At 42.5% G+C, this 20318-nt stretch overlaps 1 protein-coding gene across 4 annotated transcripts in view; it reads right to left on the bottom strand.

Annotated features, from left to right (window-relative positions):
* Window positions 1-4690: 4690 nt before the first annotated feature.
* The window catches only part of asic2 (acid-sensing (proton-gated) ion channel 2), a 519192-nt gene continuing 503564 nt past the window's right edge, over window positions 4691-20318 (bottom strand). For 2 of the 4 annotated variants that reach the window (XM_074696178.1, XM_074696176.1), the window contains 5 exons: window positions 12595-12748; window positions 11960-12051; window positions 9542-9621; window positions 8853-8921; window positions 4692-6678 (listed from right to left, as the gene is read on the bottom strand). In XM_074696178.1, the coding sequence (XP_074552279.1) occupies window positions 6577-6678; window positions 8853-8921; window positions 9542-9621; window positions 11960-12051; window positions 12595-12748 (497 nt within the window). In that variant the 3' untranslated portion in view covers window positions 4692-6576. Of the gene's footprint in view, window positions 6679-8852; window positions 8922-9541; window positions 9622-11959; window positions 12052-12594; window positions 12749-20318 lie in introns of all 4 variants that reach the window. The other 2 variants (XM_074696175.1, XM_074696174.1) reach the window with 2 other exon arrangements.

Genomic DNA, 20318 nt, shown 5'->3' with positions numbered 1-20318 from the left:
CCTTTGTGGAGGTCGTGAAAGATACGTTATGCAGAGTAAAGAAAAGACTTTCAGCCTTTCACAGTTAGTGCAACACAGAAACTGATAAATAACAATGGTTTCCCTGATAGATTCTGCAGCTTTAAGTCTTTGATGCATGTTTTACTGAAACTGATGCATGCACCCCCTGAAGTAATGCATGCATTGTTTCCACTCTGCTCTTTTACGTACAGTATGAAGTGCTGGGTGCGAATACTCAATCCAGAAAACGTACAGGATGTTTAGGATGAGCTTCTGCTGCACTGTGGCTGACCTGCAGGCAATTTCTGCTCCTAAACGTCTGCTAAATGAGCTGAGACTGAACTGAGGCTGAACCGCAGCCGGCAGCAGCTTCAGATAAGAGTCAATGTGTCCAACGTTGATATAAGTCAGCAGAAACTTGGACAATTTTCCACTGAAGTGAACTGAAAAAATGTTACTGCTTTTAAACCCATGCAACATCCATTCAGTAATGTAATGAGGAGCATTATCAGACTGAATTAAGTGGATAAATGTGTTTACATGCAGGCGGGATGGATAAGGTTTAAGGTTTTTTAGGTTTGCTGTGTCTGATTGTCTTAGGAGTAACACGGCCTAACAAAAGCTGACCGCCAACCTGAATCACTCTGGAGCAGATTCTTCCGCTGCAGTGCCGTGACTCCTCCATCGTCCGAGTGTCTGTGTTCCTTCGAGGCTGAACTGCGGAAACACTTCAGCCAATATTAGGAGCATGTATCACGGATGTCAGAGAGGGAAATCGCACCTTGCCAAGCTGCGGTACATTTAATTCAGCCTGGCTCCCCATCTTCCAGTTCCCTCTGCAGGAGATGTCAGGCGATTTGTGCAAACTCATTCTTCGTCTTCTTTCGACTCCCACGTAGAAAAGCTGAGATCGCCCCTGAGTCAGTTTGTAGGTCGCTGTCAAAACCTTCCAAGAAATGACACATTGGCTGGAGAGGACCGCAAGGCTTTACACGAACGAGTTGAGGTCAACTCCAACTCTGCTCTTATAGAGAGGCAAAAACTTTCTGAGTTTTCTTGTTTTTTTTTCTTCTCCAGCATTTTTTTAGCCACTTCAGCTGCACAGCTATAGAAAGGAGAGGGCCAGTCAATAAGTTGGGTTGGTTTATACATGTCTTTTGGATGGATTTTCACAGATATGAGGGGAAAGGAACAGTTCAGAATGAGGTCTTTATCTAAGTATTACCCAAATGATACAATTTACTAAGGACAAAATAATACAACACAGACTTAGTTATGACTTTTTTTCCTCTGAATTCTGAGAAAAAAAGTTGTTACTTTGAGAAAAAAAAGTTTGAATTCTGAGAAAAAAAGTTGGAATTCGTAGAAAAGTTGGAATTCTGAGAAAAAAGTAAGAATTCTGAAAAAGAGTGAGAATTTTGAAAAAAAGTCAGAATTCCACGGAGGAGAAAGTCAATTTTTTGAGAAAAATAGTTGGAATTCCAAGAAAAAAGTTGGAATTTCAGAAAGAGTAAGAATTCAGAGAAAGAAAGTCAGAATTGTGAGACAAAAAGTCAGAATTATGAGAAAAGTTGGAATTTTGAGTAAAAGTCATAATTCTAAGATAAAAATGTTGGAATTTCAAGGAAAAGAAGTAATTTTGAGAAAAAAAAAACAGAATTCTGAAAAAGAGTCAGAATTCTGACAAAAGGTCGGGTTTGAGAGACAAAGTAGGAATTCTGGGAAAAGTCAGAATTTTGACAGAAAAGTCAAAACTATTTGAAAAAAGTTGTAAATATGAGAGAAAAGTTTTAATTTTGAGAAAAAAAGTCGGAATTCTGAGAAAAGTCAGAATTATGAGAAATGTCGGAGTTCTGAGAAAAAGTTGGAATTCCAAGAAAGAGTTGGAATTCCCCCCAAAATTTAGAATTCTAAGAAAAAAGTTGTAATTCTCAGAATCAAGTCCAAATTCCATGAAAAAAGTTGGAATTCTGTGAAAAATCAAAATTTTGAGAAAAGTCAAAACTATGAGAAAAAAGTTTTAAATATGAGAGAAAAGTTTTAATTTTGAGAAAAAAAAGTTGGATATCTGAGAAAAGTCGGAATTCTGAGAAAAAAGTCAAAATTCCAAGACAAAAGTTGGAATCCTGAAAAAAAAGTTGGATTATTTAATCTCCTCTTATTGTACCGTACCATTGTTAGGTTGTGTTGATCAGTCTGTTAAAGCTAATGCATAAAGAGCTGTTGTTTGTGTTTCTCCACTGGAAAAACTGAAATCTTACCAAGTGTTTTTGTCTTATTTTCAGAAGAAAATGTCTTTTAAGACTTAATATAAGCCACATTAACCTGACCAGTCCAGAAAAATGTCTTATTTCAATTAGTTAAAAGACAAAAATGAGGTCTGAATTACTTGTAACAAGTGAAACAAAATCTACCAATGGAACAAGAGAAAAGTTGCTTGTATTAAGACATTATTGTAGTTTTAAACAAATTTTCTAGCAATTTTTTTCTTTTTTCACTGGCAGAATTTGATTTTTTCTTGTAACAAGCAATTCAGACACCATTTTTGTCTTTACGTAACTTGAAACAAGACATTTTTCTGGACTGGTTAGGTGAATGTGGTTCAAATCGAGTATAACCACACAGCTTTTACATAAAATAAGACAAAAACACTTGTTAAGATTTCATTTCTTCGTAGTGTCTGTAGGAAGGACAGGGAGCCACAGCAGTGAGTCGACTCGTTCCTTTATCGCTTCTCCACCTGATGTGTGATCTATGGTGAGATGGCCGCGTTCCAACACTCGTCCTGGGGTTGTTGCTCTGATAACTCTACGGCTATAAAAACATCTTGCTCTGTGGGAAACACTGTGTTAAGTATCTACTCAGCCAGCTAATGCAGCTGTAATCTGGATAATGTTGTTAGCTTAGCATTACCAAACCTCTTGTTGGACCTGCTCATTAACATACGCTCACTTCTTGATTACTCCCAATAAATAAATCAGACTTAAGATGTTAAGTCTGTGGTTTACGATCGGACTAGGGATTTTAAAAGGCTGTGAGGAGTTTCTAAGTGGTTTTGAAAAAGTATCTTTTCTAGATTGTAATCCACACTTTAAAATGAGATTATCAGCACCAAAATAGCTTATTTCTAAATGCTACTTCTTAGCCTCCCGATCGGCACATCCAAGTCTCTATGACAACACCACGCTGGCTAATGAAATTTAGCAGTGAGAAGAGAGATCAGTGTTTATCTCTGTTGAAAACGATTTCTGTGATTGATTTTGTTGTGATGGTGGACACTGGAGCCTAACTGTCAGACAGAAAAAGGACAAAAGAGCAGAAGAAGCCTAAACAGGAGAAAGATAGGGCACAAGCTAAAGGCTAACACTCAAGCAAAAGGCTAATTCTGCTGTGGCCTGTTCAAACTTGAGAGTCTATCAATAAAACGAAGAGTGAGGTTACGTTAGCTCTGATTGGTGAGGTTGGAGTTGGTAGATGAGCTCTGGTAGGACAGAACCAGGATTCACAAACGTTACAGACACGTCTCAGAGCACCGGGCTGTGAGTAGAGCTAAATATAACCAGCTACTAAACTACGGTACAAACTGACAAAGTTTGCTTGTTGTCACGATTCAAAGCGTAGCTCTACCTAACTGCTGATAAATACCTTACGTCATGGCGTTGTTTCTGATAAAAAGTTGACTTGAACAAAGAAAAGTAGAGTTAAAAAGAAGATCTGATCTTAACTTATTTCCTAAACAAACACACACCTTGTTGAGAGTCACGTCTTTAACCTCAGGTAGTCTGTGTTAATAAGCTAACTTTTTTTGTTTCAGCTGTAAAACAATGGGATTCTTTAAAGATGCTATGAGGAGGATCTGTTTTAATTGGACCGTCTCGCCACCTTGTGGTGCGGAGTCTTCGCACGCTGTCGTAAATTACTTTTAGTGAGGCGTGTGTTTGTTTTGGAATGGAGATCAGAATATAAACAAATTTTCTTTGTCCAAGACAACTTGTTATTGGATACATCATGTTGAGGTAAGGTATTTATCAGTACAGTTATGTAGCGCGACGGTTCGAAATGTGACATCAAGCAAACATTGTAGCATTCGGCAATATGTAGTGCTATCGGCAGCCTGGTGCTCCGACGTATTTGTAGGCTATCGTGACAACAAGTAAACACTGTCAGTTTGTACCGTAGTCTAGTAGCTGTTTATATTTAGTGCAGCAGGCAGCCCGGTGGTCTAAGACATGTCTTTAACGTGTAACGTTAGTAAATCCTGGTTAGCTATGTCCAGTCAGAGCTAACGTAACCTCACTCTTCATTTTATTGATAGACTCTCAAGTTTGAACAGACCACTGCAGAATAACTGCTGCGTTTAGCTCCTGTGTTATGGAGTGATACAGCACAAGCTAAAGGCTAATTAGCTAAGAAGAAGCAATTTAAAATAACCTGTAACCAGCAATGTAGGTGCTGATATTCTCATTTTAAAGTCTGGATTAAGATCAGACATATATCTAGAGGGGAAACGTTTGCAAGATCACTTTCAAACTCCTTACAAGGACTTTAATATCATATCTTATATAAAACAGATTAAACTGTCTTTGTGTTTGAGGAACAGCACAATTAAACACAACACCAGCTTTGCAAAACAACTTTTTAATTTAATTGTTCCACATTAAAAACACACACTGTATGCTGCATCACAAAATGAGAAAACGCTGTCCTGCGGAAACAACTGAAGCCAAAGTTGAGAGGGTAAACAGCCGGCGTTGTCTCACACCCCCCCCCTCCCCTCCCCCTCCCTACAGGTCGGCTGAGGAGGATCTTGTCGGTCTTAAGCCACAACATGAGAGAGTACACAGAGACAGCAGGTAGAGCCACAGATGGGAAATCATGATTCAGACCAAGCACTTGAACTCATTCCTACCTGTGATGGACGGTAACATGTCGACAGAGACCATGCTGGGATGATCATGGACTACAACCAGAGATGCACTTCATCTTCCACTCACAAGCTTTTGGTGTATAGCCATATATATGTAGGTATGTTATATATATGTGACTGCTGTTTTCTGAGAGTTCAGCTCAGTCTGTGTTGGAGAGGACGCCCGCTAATAAATCTAAAGTGTCTCCTTACATCTTCTTCTGCGTGACATTCAACTAACCCCGTTCTGCTGCTGCATGTTACACAACATTCTCACCTACTGAGAGCCGCAGATTGAGTCACATCACAAGAAATGTGATAGATTTGAAGTTGCTTCTGGCCCTGGAGTGCTTGTTTCACTCAACTTCTTTTGAATGAGCTCTGCCTCAGGCATGTCTGTGTGGTACCCGTTTTCTATGAGGAGAAAAAAAAGAGATATTTACACCATAACACAGCAGACCCTGTATCCTTGAAATAAATCCTGCCTGGACCTTCTGTGGCTGCTTTTGTTATCACTCAGATGATCATGAAAACTGTTCAAACTGACAAGGCTGGTTTTTTTTTTTTTTTGTTGTTGTAGCGAGACAAAATGATTCAATCCTGGATGGAGTGGCTGTCTGAAACATTCATTTGATGAAGCGATGGTTTAACGACATCAGGGGCATATTCGTCTGCTGCAGAGCTTTGTACACGGCTTCCTGTCTGGCGGGCAAATAAAATGAGATTCTACCTCGCTGAGCTGGGTGCTGCGTCGAGGTGTGGCGTCCGGAAACCAGTCGGTTATTTACAGTAAGAGTGAGACATCCCTTTGAAGATGTCCCAGGAGAACAGCTTGGCGCACCCAGGAGACACAGATTCAACCGCGACTGACAGGTGGAAAAATATGCAAAAAGAGGGCCTGTAAAATGTTCGTATTTGGCTCATTTTTCAGTAAACAAAACAATGTTCTGATGCTTTTCCTCTCAGTAATGCTCCTCCATCACTGACCTCTTCCCGTCAAAGATATGTTGCTATGAAATGATCAACCCCTCCGTCCTCTGGCTGAGGGGTTCATCAGAAACTGGGCATCGTGAACAATGATTTTCAACAACCATTTGTACAATCTGTACATTCAAAGTTCAAGGTCTCACCTGGGCCCGTGTCCCAGGCTGTCTCGCGGGGGGACAGACAGATGGCACACATGTACGGTAAAGCAACACTACAGTCCAGAGTTTGCAGCTGCAAGAAGAGAAGAGAGATTGACGCATGCAGTTTGGAGAGTTCAGAAGCAGTTTTTGTGGAGTTCGATTGGCAGTGACCGAAATAAGAGTGTGTTTGTTACATTGGTACTTTGCGCAGGGCGAGCCCCGCCCGGTCTCCTCAGCCTCTCATCAGTTTGTCTTTCTATGAAGCAGACTTCACTGCAGGTCTGGCACAGCGGAGGCCACCCTCCCTCTACAGTACAGTGCAGGGTGACAGAGAGGCCCGATAAGTCCGGCCGACAGCTCCTTAATCCCCATTAGTGCCTCGAACAGGGCGGTGTGACAGAGCGCAGCGCTGTCTTTAGGCCAGCCCAGTTCTTGTCCTTGTGTCCTCCTCTCCTCTGTCAGGATGTCCCAACAGAGGACGCAGCGCCACCCAGTGGAGGACTCTCTGGACGTTCGTGGCTTTGATGGGAACAGTGGAGGGCCTCAGCAGGCGATCTCCTCCAGGGTGCCCAGTGTGGTCTGCAGGGGGACTGTCACGGTGTGGCTGATGGTCTCCGAGTGGTTGGCCACCGGGTCGCAGGAGCTCTGAGGAAAGAAAACAGAAGTCTGAGCAGAAAGAAAACCACATTTCTGTTTGCTAGCTGTGGTGCAAAATGCTAAGCTACAGGCTGAACCAATCAGCTGCAAACAACCCAGAACCCAGAACTAAGGATAGGGATCGAAACCCAGGTCCAAAGTCAATCCAAAGGTTATCATGATGTGTTCAAACATAAATAAAAAAATGGAAACTTTGATTTTACCGATAAACTTTTAGGTCCCATAATATGCAAAAATCACTTTATTAAGTCTTTTAGTGAAATCTGTGGGTCTTTGGCTTTCCTCCCAGCTCACAAAACGTGATATTTAATGATAAAACCTGTATTCAGTAGAGCTTGTGAACGTAAAATCCTGACCTAAAACGAGCTGTTTGGAATTTCCGGGGTTTGCCGACGTCAGCGATCCCCTTTTTTGACCAAATGCCAAAGTTGAAGAGCCATCACTGCTCTGTTTTTGGCTGTAAACAGCCACATAGTTCCATGCACAAGCTTCCCATCTCTGAAGAAGACAAGACTAAGTGGCTAGAGTTAATTTATCAAGGAAATGTTCCAGCTACACTCAGTAAAACTATACATGTGTGTGCTTTTCCAACTTTGGACAGTCCAACAGAGGGCTAGCGAATAGACTGGTCCTGAATCCAGGCGCATTACCAACCATCCACCAACAAACCTGGGACCCTGGAAATGTGAGTATTTTAAATGCTGTGTGTTGTGGAGCAGATGTAAGAGCTTTTCCTCAGTGTCCCCCCCTGTCTCTGTGTTAGCTTCAGGATGCTAACTTTAGCTGCAGTTAGCCTGTTGTTTTAGCCTGTACTGTTACGGTAAACTAGCTTTGCTGTTTTCTAAACATTGTGCACTTGGAGCTTGTGGCGCCGCCCTCAGTGACGCTGAAGAGCGGGGCGGTATCAGCGATGGCTCATTTACATATGAAGGCCACGCCCACTAAATCAGAGCGTTCTGAACAGAGGGGCTATGAGAGCCTGGAAACAATGCTGCTGGGCTTGATTTATTGGCTTTTTGGACCAAAACATGTTACTACCATTTCATGGAGACATCAATAACCCATATTAAACTGCAGAAAAGGAGCAGAATATTGGACCCTCTCATTGGATCCTCTCATTATCATAACATTGATTAGCATAACATTAATACTATGTACTAATGAACTATGTAGCACTTAGCAACAATAAAAATGACTCCAGGGTGTTGTGAGTCTTTTTTTTTTTATCCTTGTGCACTATGAAGTGATAAACATGTCAGAGTCTTATCAGATTTGATCTCATGGCACAAACTAAATTGGGCGAGAGTATGAGAAAAAAATAGCTGATTTTATTGGTGTACGAGATCCCGGTTTGTTTACATGCTTTATCGGTGATATGGCACACTTTTACAATAGTTTTTAAACTATTCTGCTGACCCCAAAGTTTGAGAAACACTGATTTAGTAGATCAGGATGAAATGCAGTGCACAGCCACGTTGAGCTTCTGTTTTTTTTTTCTGTATTTACAGAAAGCTGCAAGTAAAAGTTAATTTTAAAAACTCATGCACGCCTGGAAAGCTGTTTATTTGTTGAAGTGTGCGACACCTGGCCTGTTAACCAACCACCGACATGCTCACTCTTCTCAGTATCTTGGTTGTTGAAAGCTGAATTCAACAGATGTGAATCACAGATTCAAGGTTGTTTTCAGACCTCCTGTTTCCTCTAACCCTGGAGAGGAAGAGGAGTGTGAAAGTGTGTTTGGGTGCATCAACATTTGAGTTGAGTAAAGCAGAAATTTCCTCCAAAAAGCAGCTCTTTCTCTGCTAATTGATCATGTGTTTTATTCTTGGAGAAGAGATGTGAAAACAGCACCCTGAGCTGATCCACACCTGTCTGCTGCTGATTCCAGCACTTTACTGCTGCCTCCTCTTCCTGCTGTAAGTTTTTGTGATTACTGATAACTAAGATTTGACGTTCATGCGTGCGCTTGTTACGGAGGGATTAGCCGCTCCCGGCTGAGTCCCTGCTCGCTGCTCGGATTCTTTGAGAGCTCCCTCAAAGAGCAGAGCTTTTCCTGCCAAATTGGCATGCGGCTGTCAGTCTGAGAACAGTCAGAGATTCCCCGGGTGCTTTTTTTCTCTTTACATGCTCGTGTGGAGGGGTAGAGATAGCGCAGCTCTTACCACGTCCTCTCCATGACTCTCATCCTCATCCTCTCTGCTCAGTAAATCCAGTAGCCGGTCTTTCACCACCTGCAGGTTTGAGAAATAAAAGACTTCATTTTGACTGTAATAAAAGATCTCTGTGAGCTATTCGTGTAATTACTAACGATACAGGAACATTTGACTTCAGAGAGTGGAGTAATTAGACGGCGAATGTGGCGACCTGAACCACTACGATTAGTTCAGCATGGAGCCGAGCGCTGCTTTCCAGCTGCACATTGTCACAGACATGAAGGGTTCTTATCCCCATTACTTCATGATGGCCTGAAATGGAAAAAATACCTTCCCCGTGTATTTCTAATACCCTTTGGGGGTGAAGACTATTATGTGCTTGTCGGGCTGTGTGAGGAGCTTTAAAGAGGAGCACACAGCCGAGCCAAAGGTAATGGAAAAGTACCACTGCACAGTCTTTCATCTGAGTCAGCTCTGAAGTATATCTGGCTCTTATCTGCTTTTTGTATCACTGACATTGCTTCTGCTGCCAGCTCTCATGGTCAGAGCTATAGCTATTCACCCAGAGACAAAAAACAAAGGCTGTTTACGGTGATTTCACCAACAGGAGCGGTGGAAACCTTCAGAGAGGTGATGTGTGGGTGTAATTAAGTGGCGCGGCGGGGGATACGAGTGCGTGAAAGCATATTGAGACTGACCTCGTACGCGTAGTCAAACAGCTCCAGGATGGTGAGGATGCTGGCGCCGATGAACAGCCCCATCTGACCCCCGATATCACCTGGACGGGAAACACAGGTTTAATAAGAATAAGACAGAAGAGGCAATAACAGGAGAGGAGGAAACAAACATATCTCATCTTTAACAAGGTTTAAATGGCGATAAAGGAAGACTGGTTAAGTAGCTTCAGAAAGAGTTTCCCCTCCTGTCTGTGATGCAAAGAGCAGCTGATAACCTTTAGCCTGACAGGATGATACACCTTGGTCATACTCTGTCTTTACACCTTCAAAGCTCCTGAGGATTTTAACATGCTTATGAAACAGACTACGATTGATACTGATGCTTTTATATGTGGAACAAAAGCAAATGATCGATCATTTCTGCCTATAGCGTTATTTTTAACGCCTTCACATCTCGCCTCAGGATGACTGTTACAAGGGGTGGAAGAAAAAATGGATTCACATAAGTATCAGGAGTTTACATCTTTCATTTAAGCCTTTTTTATAAGCTCGGTTTTAATTTTTTTTTTTTTTTTTTACCATTTTTCTCCAGCAGAGGGCGAAATACTTTCTTCGACTATCTAGTTACATGACAACATGACAACCTGAAAAAATCCTAAAAAACTGACTCATGTAAAGTGCATTTTTTGGGGGAAAATAAGGCCCCTGATATAGTCTGAAGACATCATCATCATCATTCAACTTTTTAACATATTCTGGTGTTAAAAACGAGAAATAAAAATAGAAAAATACAGAAATATTGAAGAAGTGCAATTAAAATCAAATTAGTACCCCATAAATCGTAGAAGAAGAATCGAATTGTGAGGAAAGCACATTGTCCCAGTCCTTGCTTGTAGAATAAATTCTTTACATCAACAGCTACAAACTCTCTCAGTGAGAAATGTATTGTCCACAGGAGGGCGCCAACATGCACACAGACCAAAGCCTAATTTCCACCAAGCGGTTCAGTTCAGTTGGTCTCGGTACTACACACATTTCGTGGTGCTTCCTTGGACTAAACTGGGACAGGTCCCCAATTTACCAATGCGTACCGTCCCAGTTTGTTGTCCCCTTCTGTTTTGGTACCAGACATACTGATCTGACCCCAGTAGGTGGAGCTAGAAACACTGCAGACCATTGATTGGTCGAAAGAGTTGTCACTTTTCGGGCAACAGAGGTGTCAAGTAATAAAGTAAAACACTACTTGGACTATTTGTTTATCAACAACGATGGATGTGCAGAACCACTGCGGAGGATAATAGTTTGTCATCTGACATGGAGGAGTTAACCACCAAAAAACACATTTTTAAACTAAATATCAGCACTTATATGGATGGTAAACGGCTCCCAGGTTTGTAAAATAGCAGTGAGTGGAAAGAAGAGATCAGCAGGTGGACAGATATTTGGCATTGTCCGTGGACTGTGACATACCAGGACTTAAACATGTGTCAATAAATCAGAAACACTCCCAGACCAAAAAAGCACACAGACTGCTGAGTCTGAGACCCGCTTCATGATAAAAAAAACTACGTCTAGACTTAATTATTCACCCTCAGGCGTCGCTAGTGTTTCAGTGTAAAGTGTGACCCTGTTAACTGGTGACTCTCGGTCGTTAATCACTGATACTGTCGGCTGAGAGTCACCAGTTAGCATGGTCGCTATTAACTCCAAAACACTGGTTGCTCTGTGGCGGCCAAAACTTGATAGACGTCTCTGTTGTATAGTATTGTTTCTAAAAACTGATCACAGAACAACCGTACATTTTTATGTTGACAACAGGTTGAATTTAGGGTTTAAAAGACGCTAACTCATCTGAATGAATGGAGCTAAATGATGCTTCTGTGTGAAACTGTGTCCACATTGTCTTGTTTTGTTGGATTATTGGTTGGCTATGGAAACACAAACAGGATCAGGCTTCACTGATCCGACACGTACCAAACTGTGCTGATCCGTACTGGACCACTTGGTGGAAACAAGGCTCAAAAGATTCTCACATAGGCAAACAAAATAAATATCTGTAATTAGATATTCAATATATTATGCAGTTGCAACCTCAATACTGAAAACATATTTATAGAAAGTGGAGCTGTTTGGCTTCAATTTGTTGAATTCAGTGATGTCTTTTTAAAAACTGGAGCAGCTTCTCAAAGAGAGTCCACAGAAATCTCCAGAAACCTGCATTTAGGATGAAGGGTAAAGTTTTTGAAAAAGCTGTAAGATTTACAGCCAAGTCATGCCCACAAGATTGCAGAAGATCCTTGTTTGTCTGAACGAAATGGACAAAACAAAGGAAGTGAAAGTGAAAAGCAACAGTGAGAAGTGAATTCTGTTTGCTGCCAGATTTCTCCTGCAGAGGAGCGAGGCTGCCGCTAATGAGATTCACACAGAGAAAAGTCTCACCCAGCAGTCCTGCCACCTCGTAGGCTTTCTTCTGCTCGATGGTCTCGTAGTTCAAAGCCTCGAAGAAGACGTCCAGCACTAAGATGTTGTCTCTGCAGAGGACAAAACAAGACGCAGCCTTAATGAAGCCCACATCAGTCGAACAACAGTTGGCAGACAGCACAATCAAAAGCTGTCCGTCCATTTCAGAGGGAGCCGAGCATCATGGGAGAACAACCACCGTGTGGGAGGAGAACACACTTGTTGCACAGCCAGATGGAGACTCGGCTCTGTGAAAGTGTCATTTAAAGGACTGTGGGAGACAATGTGGGCAGCAGAGACGCTCTGAAGTTATTGTTCAAATATCACACCGCTCCTCCCTGAGATCAGCGCCGTGTTGTTCCCTCCACATGTTTTCCCCGGGATGCTGAGCTGCTCGCTGCTCGCTGCAGCAGATGAAATTACAGACACATAGCTGGATGTAAATGTAAATATTTGTCATTATTTGTGTAGATTTTTTATGTTTAGGCTCTAAGATGCACCATAGCAGAGTTTTTCCTGTTAAAATCTCTGTGATAGCAACAAAAACATCAGATTAATTCATCTTTCCTCTGTGTAAAGTAAACCCACCGCCGTGCACAGCTCTGCCCACTTACGTGATGTATTTCTCTGACTTGTTGAACTTCTTCTGCAGATAGCGGGCCGAGGTCTTGCTCGGGATCTTGACCATGGACAGCTCTTTGTTGTAGCGGGTCATGTTGCACGGCGTCCTGCACATGCAGCTGCTGCTCTCCAGAGCTGACAGTTTAGCTTCACGCAGGAGAAGCAGTGGAGAGGTGTGCGTGGTTATGTCAGGGGATGAAACGGAGTGAGGTGTGGGAAGATGAGTTTGGGAAATGACAGAGAGAAAATATAGACGTTAGACTCAAAGTGAGACTTTCTTTAAGGGTTTATAGATTCCACATTAAGAGGATAGATTTCCAAATAATCAGACAGTATTTCGGGTACTTCCTGGTGTTGGTAATGAAACTCTGTTGAAGTCAAATTCAACTCATGAACCAAAGTTTCCCAGATGTTTCAGAGAAATTCTGTTCTGACTTGTCCGGGTGATAAAAAAGGAAAAAATAAGAGTAATCTGCAGACAGCAAAACATCCCCTTATTGTTATTATTATTATTATTATTATACATACCAGGAAGACACCTTATCAAACCTGCCAACATCACACTTAAACAAAGCAGAAGGTTCACACATCCTACACCCAGACCAGCTGACAGCCTTGCCAGAGACAAGATAAAATTATATGAGAAAATCCCCAGATATACCAGTCATTTACTTTTACAGTATTCCAATGGTAGATAGAGGAATTACCCATATGTTCCAGCTGAGGACACTTGAAAGCCCATTTATACTAAGCACTAAATATGGATCCAGATCTGGATCCGGATACAGGCCAAATGGAGAGATCACCAACGGCTGTGTGTGGCCGTTTTGCTGTGAGTCTATTTTGGCCAGAGTGTGCTGCAGAAACACGTCAACCTCTGAAGAGCTTGTCGTACCAAAACAGGAAATTAAATACAAAAACAATCGGAGTATCCGGTCATTTCAAAATAAAGCATCATGTCCTGGCTCCTGCTTGTAAAGCTCATCCTTGTTTATCAAAACTACGTTACTTGCACAAGGCCAGAAGCAGTGGGGTTTTCTCCTGGAGGCCAAGGGAAGCCATGCTTCCTCTCTTTTTTCTGACTGTAGCCGTGAATTAATGAAAATACTCCTTTTTAACAGTTTCAATAATTCTTCTGTGTTTTGCCACTGTCATCTCTTCCTTATTTCTCTCCTCTATTTATTGAGCATTTTACGATGTGTAAAATAGCGCCCTCATAATGCGTGTGAAAAATACGATATTGCACACTGTTGTCTGCAAGGAAGCCAAGCCAAGTTGGCGTCCCTTGGTGAAAAAAAAACAAGAATGATTAACCAATCAGATGAGGCTGCGGTCATGACACTGCTCACCTGTGATTGGCCAAGACTGTGTCAAGGGAAGCCACCCCGTCTTTGGCCTCAAACCAATCAAATCACAGTATCGTCATCATTGAGCCACTGAATGAAATCAGGGAGGTTAGCACATCAGCAGTGTGCATGAAGCAGTGGGTTGTGTGTTTAAGTGGGCGGTTGAATTAATTAATACGATGTTTAAGCTAAGTCAAGAGGACAATGTACGTGTGTGAATGAGTGAGGGAGGGTGGGAGAGCTAAAGGGTGTGTGTCCGTGTCCAAGTAAGTAAAACGAGCGCTCTCTGGGCGCTCTAACAGGTCGTTCCGTTACATGAAATAGCGATATACAAACTGCGACATAGTCTTTTATGTACCACACTCCCTAAAAAACATACAGATATGAGGCTTTGTCTCACTTGGCTTCCTCAACAAAAATCCCCACGCCACGCCACTGGCCAGAAGTCATCAGTAGGTCAGAACCAGATTAAATCCGGACTTTTGGACAAAGACAGTTAATCTTGGAGGTGAAAAACATCATAATCCTTTATGACAATATATTCTTTCTATGACACCAACAGGGAGGAGAAGGCATAGACTGAAGATGCTGAAGGGAGGGCCAGGTGAGCTTAACATGCTAATTAATTACCATGAAAGTACGTTATCATGGGTGGGATTCCTGTAGGTATATACAGTTCTCCTGTGATCTTATGACCCTGGGTATCCTGCTGCGTGGCGCTGGGTGGATGTTTTTTATTTGCCTGCCAAATACCCCCAACAAGTGCAAAGCAGTTTTGGTCGGAAAAAAGGAAATAAAACAAAGCGCTGTACTATTGTGGCTGATTAATGCTTGACCCATCCATGCAGTCCGCGTGGCTTCGTGTGAATGAATGACGGCATTTTTGCAGCTACGCCCCCTCACGCGGTCCTTTTCAGGCTGAAAATTTCACGGCAGCCCACTTTCAAAAATTTCTAAACTGCCAGACAGAGACGTGTGGACAAGATGGCAGAAGAAGAGGATCTCCTAGTGGTCGAAGTGCAGAATCACAGACATCTGTATAACTGTATGAGATCACTGTGATTACAGAGTGGTAAATAATTAATGGCGTGAAACTGCGGCCACTCTCAAGAGAAGAGGAATCTATTAAAAGAACCTGGAAAAATCCACGGGTCAGATTTGTAAATGTGTTGTAAACAAAGTCAAACTTCTTCGACTCTCGTTTAGTGCTCTGGTAGACGTACGTTTGTGATACACTGCCCCCTGCTGTTTGGGAATGGAAACCAACGGACGCGGCACATGGTGTTAAAAAGCATAATTCATTAGAAAGCATAACACAGCCTTTAGTGTCTGTTGGACATAGTACTCACTTAAACTACATTTTTGAATCTTGCGTCCCACCTGGAGTGCCCTCTTGTACCCCATTTGGGGACACCTGTCTTCATAAAAAAGGTCTTTTTATCTGTTTCTAAAAGCCTTAAGTGATAACAACAGCAGTAAATTCTTCTTTCTTCATGAAAAACTCAAATTCAATGATAACTGGCTCCAGATTCTTCACCATCAGCTTCAGTTCCAGCTTTTTAAATAACGAAATAAGCTGCCAGTGTTCATCTCTAAGATTGGAATTTGTACTTTCTTTTTTTTTGGCTCTTATTTTGACAAAAACATAAACAGACATTCATACAAGCTGTGTTTCTGTTCCAGATTTTCCTCAGTATTTCCTCACAGTTTATCAAGAGCATATGGAAGATTTATATTTAGCTGAGGAACAGGGAGGGCAAAATGTTTGGCAGACGAGAAGGTGGAGAATTTTACAAGTTTGGTTTCTTGAAAACTTTTCTAACCTCTAAAACAGATGACCAGTTTTTTTTAAAGCAAAAATATCTAATAAAATTATTAGCCAGAGTTTCTGATTGAAAATTATTAGTTTTCTATTTATTTCTCAGCAGTGAGTTAATGCCAACTGTTCTTCTGTTTTCTCACTTCAGATAAACTCCAAGAACCAAACAACGCGCCTGAAGCTTCAGTGACTTTGGTGACTTTGTGTTTCTGCCGGTCTCACCTGGGAGCCATAGAAACACACATCAAGCCTCAAACGTATCACACAGACTCACAACTGCACACTCTGTCCTATTCACAGCCGTCCTAACAGCAGCAAAATTCAGAGAGATTGTCAAAGTCACAGGGGGGAGCGTGTTCAGCCCCGAACACAAACACGCCCTGAAGCAGCCTCTGTGAAACAGCCTTTACCCTGACAGACCAGATCCTGATGCAGAACTGCCAGGCTCTGTTCACCGCTCTGCTTTGGCACTTTGACTCAGAGAGATAAAAAAAAAGTTACATGCACTGGATGATTTCGTGTTAAGCCCACAGCCTCCAACGTAACACCAACTCTCTGGCGGTGACGTTAATGTTAAGCGACACAAGCTTTTCAAACATCGCCCTGTCAGGAGCTTCTCAGGCACCGAGGCTGCTCGCACTCCTCACAAATCACCCTCTGAAGCCAGAGTCTGGATTTAGAAAGTTTAAACACAGCTCATTTTATTTCTACAGACATCACCGACTCCCTTTTTTTAACTTCTGCAAACTTCTGTGTTTGGATTTATAAGCCTTCAAATATTCAAACCTGCACCTCGTCCTGTGTGAGAGGAGGAGGAGAGAGTTAACAGCATTAGGCGTATTTCTCAGGCAGACAGCTCTATGGTGGCGGGCCTGCAGATCACAGAGCACGAGGAAGCTATCCCCCGCGGTGCACTAATAACCGGCGAGGCCACACAGTCACGTAATTGCCGGGGAAAATTCAATATGGCTTCTCAGTGCTCTCTTATTTTTATTCAAATGAGACTTTATTGGATGCACAGGAGCAAGGCCTCGTGCATTCAAATGATTGATTTCCTTTTCGGAGCCTCTCACATTTGTCCATCGACCTCGCTCTTCACACATTATAATCTAAAAGGCCAAATTTCCATAAGGCGCCTTTTCCAGATAACTTGTGTAGTTCTCTAAATGCTAAAGTACAAGCAGCAGCTACAACAAAGTGATAAAGAGTTTAGAGCAGTGGTGTGCCCAGAGGCAGAGCAGGAGGAGAGCCCCTCTTATGGCCCACTTGTTGGGAAAAGTGCGCTAAAGTGCCTTCTTGGGAGCCAAAACATGCATAAAGATGCCCTCATGGTAGCCAAAATGCACGCTGAAGAGCCCTGTCAGAAGCCAAACTGGCTCTAAAGTGTCCTCTTGGGAGCCAATACATGCAAAAAATGCCACCTTTGGAGCCTAAATGCATGCTGAAGTCCCCTTTTGGAGCTGAACTGGTGCTAGAAGGCCTTCTTGAGGGCCAAAAAGTGCCAAAGAGCCCTCTTTGAGGTCAGTATGTGTGCTAAAGTGCCCTCCTGGAAAACAAAACATGCTACAGTGCCCCATTTAAGGGGCTAAACTGGCACAAAAGTGCCTTCATGGAAACCAATATTAGTGCATTAGTGGCCTCTTGGGAGCCAAAACTCAAACTGAAATGCTCTTTTCAGAACTAGACTGGCTCTAATGTGCGTTTTTGAGAGCCAAATGATGCAAAAGTGCCCTCTTTGTAGCCTAAATGCACACTAAAGTGCCCTCTAGGGTGCCAATACATGCAGTAAAGTGCCCCCTTAGAAGCCAAAAATGCATGCTAATGTGGCCTTTCAGAGCTGAACTGGTGCCAGTGGGCCCCCCTGAGGACCAAAATTTGCTAAGACTCTTTTGGGAGTTAGTATGTCTGCTAATGTGCCCTCTTGGAAACATTATTGCCTGCAAAAGTGCAATCTTGGGAACCAAAACATGCTACAATACCCCATTTGGGGGCTAAAATGGCACTAAGGTGCCATCTTGGGAACCAATATGAGTGCAAGAGAGGCCTCTTGGGAGCCATAACTCAAGCTAAAGTGCTCTTTCGAGAACCAAACTGGCTCTTAAGTGCCTTCTTGGGCACCATAATGTGCCAAAGAGCCCTCTTGGGAGTGAAAACTTGACCTAATGTGCTGTCTGGGGAAGATTCACATGTGCTAAAGTGCCCTCTAACTAACCAAAACATGTGTAGAATGCCCCCTTTGGAAGCTAAGCTGGCGCTAAGGTGCCCTCTTAGCTGCCAAAACGTGCTGAAGTGTCCCCCTTGTTGGTGAAAACAAACTAAACTGCCTTCTTGGGCCCCCAAAAATGCTTTAAATGGTCTTTTGGGAGCCAAAATGTGCATAGGTCGCCTCTGGGGTGGCCAAAATAAGCACTAAAGGGCCCTTTTAGATGCCTAACTGGTGCTTAAGTGCCATCTTGGTAGCCGTATGTGCGCAAAAATGCCTTCTTGATAGCCAAAATCAGCCCCTTAAGGAGCCAAACTGGCTCTAAAGTTCCCTCTTGGGCGCCAAATGTGTGATGAAGTGCCCCTTAGGAACCAAATTGCACGCTAATGTCCCTTTTGGAACAAAACTAGCGCTAAAGGACCTCTTGCAAGTGAAAATGTGAGCTAATGTGCTCTCTTGGGAGCGTAATCACCTGCAAAAGAGCAAAACATGTGTTGAATGCCCCCTCAGAGCTTAACTGGGAGTTAAAACTTGTGCTTTACATCCGTCCTGGTTAGTCAAACACGCTAAACTGCCTCCTTTGGTGGCAAAAATGTGCTTTTTGTGCCCCTTTTTCTTTTTGCCTCTACACTTTAAAAGTCTTTGCACGCCGCTGGTCTGAAGGTAGACTTTTGTAAAAGATTGACTACGAGAACTTTTATTTAAAGCAGGTTAAAACCTCTCTTACTCAGCCACCGTGAATATTTAAAATAATTATTCTCCATCTGTGTGTTTAATTATGAGTTTGAAAGTTGTCCTCTGCCAACAGATGCAGCTGCTTCATTTCAATAAATATTTCCAACTCTCCAAAACTTGAATGACACAGTTCAGGAGAAGGAAAGGCCAATCAAAACTTTGCTCTGTGAAATCGTCTCCGGTGGATAAAACAAATTGGCAGCGGGCTTAAAATGAGAATTCATTTGCATTCAATGATCCAAGCAGTGAGTGTGTTTGCAAACGTGTGTGTGTGTGTGTGTTAGATTGTGAAAGCCTTACTGTTCCAAGAATGAAGCCAATTACACCAAAGCGAGAGCTGTGTGGAATAAAAGCCTGAGAGAACAGCCTCATATCATTCAGTGTGTTGTTTCTGTGGATGTTGATGACATATTGCTGAGTTACACTCGCTGCTCTTCAGGATAGGAGCCTGCAGCCCTTTCACTAATTGCCTGAAAGTTTTGTTGCCCTTAGCTACGTGTTTTTATTTTTTATTCTTGGTCTTTTTGTACCTTTCAGGCGTACCAGATATAAATGTGTCCTCGAGGCGGGGGCTGAGCGGAGAGAAACGGGAGTGGGAGGATAAAATGTTTTCTGATGTTGCTGTAACCACCGGACAACAGCCGAGGAGGACGAGGTCATACATTACTTAACGTGCTTATAAACTGAGATGTTCTTCATCTGATGTTTGGGTTTTACTGAGGTAAAGGTAGGTTTTAATGACAGTTAGAGGAGAAAAATGACTGACATGGCGATAATTTAATCCAGATAACCTGAGCTCCCCCTGTTTTATCACTAAATGAGACTACAGCTGAGCAAATGTTGTTTTTATGCCCAATGAATCATGTTTCACAGGAGCCCTGCAGAGCGTTGGCTGCGTTGGACGTGTAATAATGATAAAAAGAGACGACTGCTGAGAGTCATTTTTAAACTCCTGCTTTATTTTCTTAACCTCACGCTCTACCGCTGTCAGAGAGGAAACTGAACTCTGACTAAATCTTCCTCCTCCCTGACATTTCTGAAAAGAAACACCTCAGCTGCAACACCGCCTATGGCGTAACCTCAGGGACCAAATACATCAACCACCAACACGCGGTTTAAAAGGCAAATGTTTGGAAGAGGACCAAGAGCGCGGAGAGTTGCTAAGACCTCCACGGAGGAGGTTTGTTTTAGTGGATGTGGAGCATGGTTCATGCTTGACTTACTCATAATCTGAAGCTTCAGTGGTCACCAGCAGATAACCTCCCCCCACAGACTCCTTTTTCTGAATGTGTTCAGAGACATGTCAGATTTGAAAGACTTTGGTACAAGATATAAATAATCTACAAAAGAGAGCAGATGGAGATGTCCTTTCAGAGTCAGATAATCAGTATTTTACCAGACAGTCATTAATTAAGCAATTGGCATTTTGTTTGGCACCAGTGATGTGCCTTTTGTAAAAGATTTTATCAAAACGAACGAATCATCTGGTTGAACAAACTAAGCTGATTGAAAAGAGTCGTTTAATTCTCAACTTTGTCTCTCTTGATCAGAGACGGAGCCAGGATTTCAGTTTTGGGCAGACCAGACAAATTTATGAAAGTTTTTAGATCATTA

Source organism: Halichoeres trimaculatus, unplaced genomic scaffold (assembly GCF_033239565.1).
Source record: "Halichoeres trimaculatus isolate MK-OKI-2021-1 unplaced genomic scaffold, fHalTri1.1 fHalTri1_scaffold_20, whole genome shotgun sequence".
Taxonomy (NCBI): domain Eukaryota; kingdom Metazoa; phylum Chordata; class Actinopteri; order Labriformes; family Labridae; genus Halichoeres; species Halichoeres trimaculatus.
This window is presented reverse-complemented; position numbering and strand designations above follow the sequence as displayed.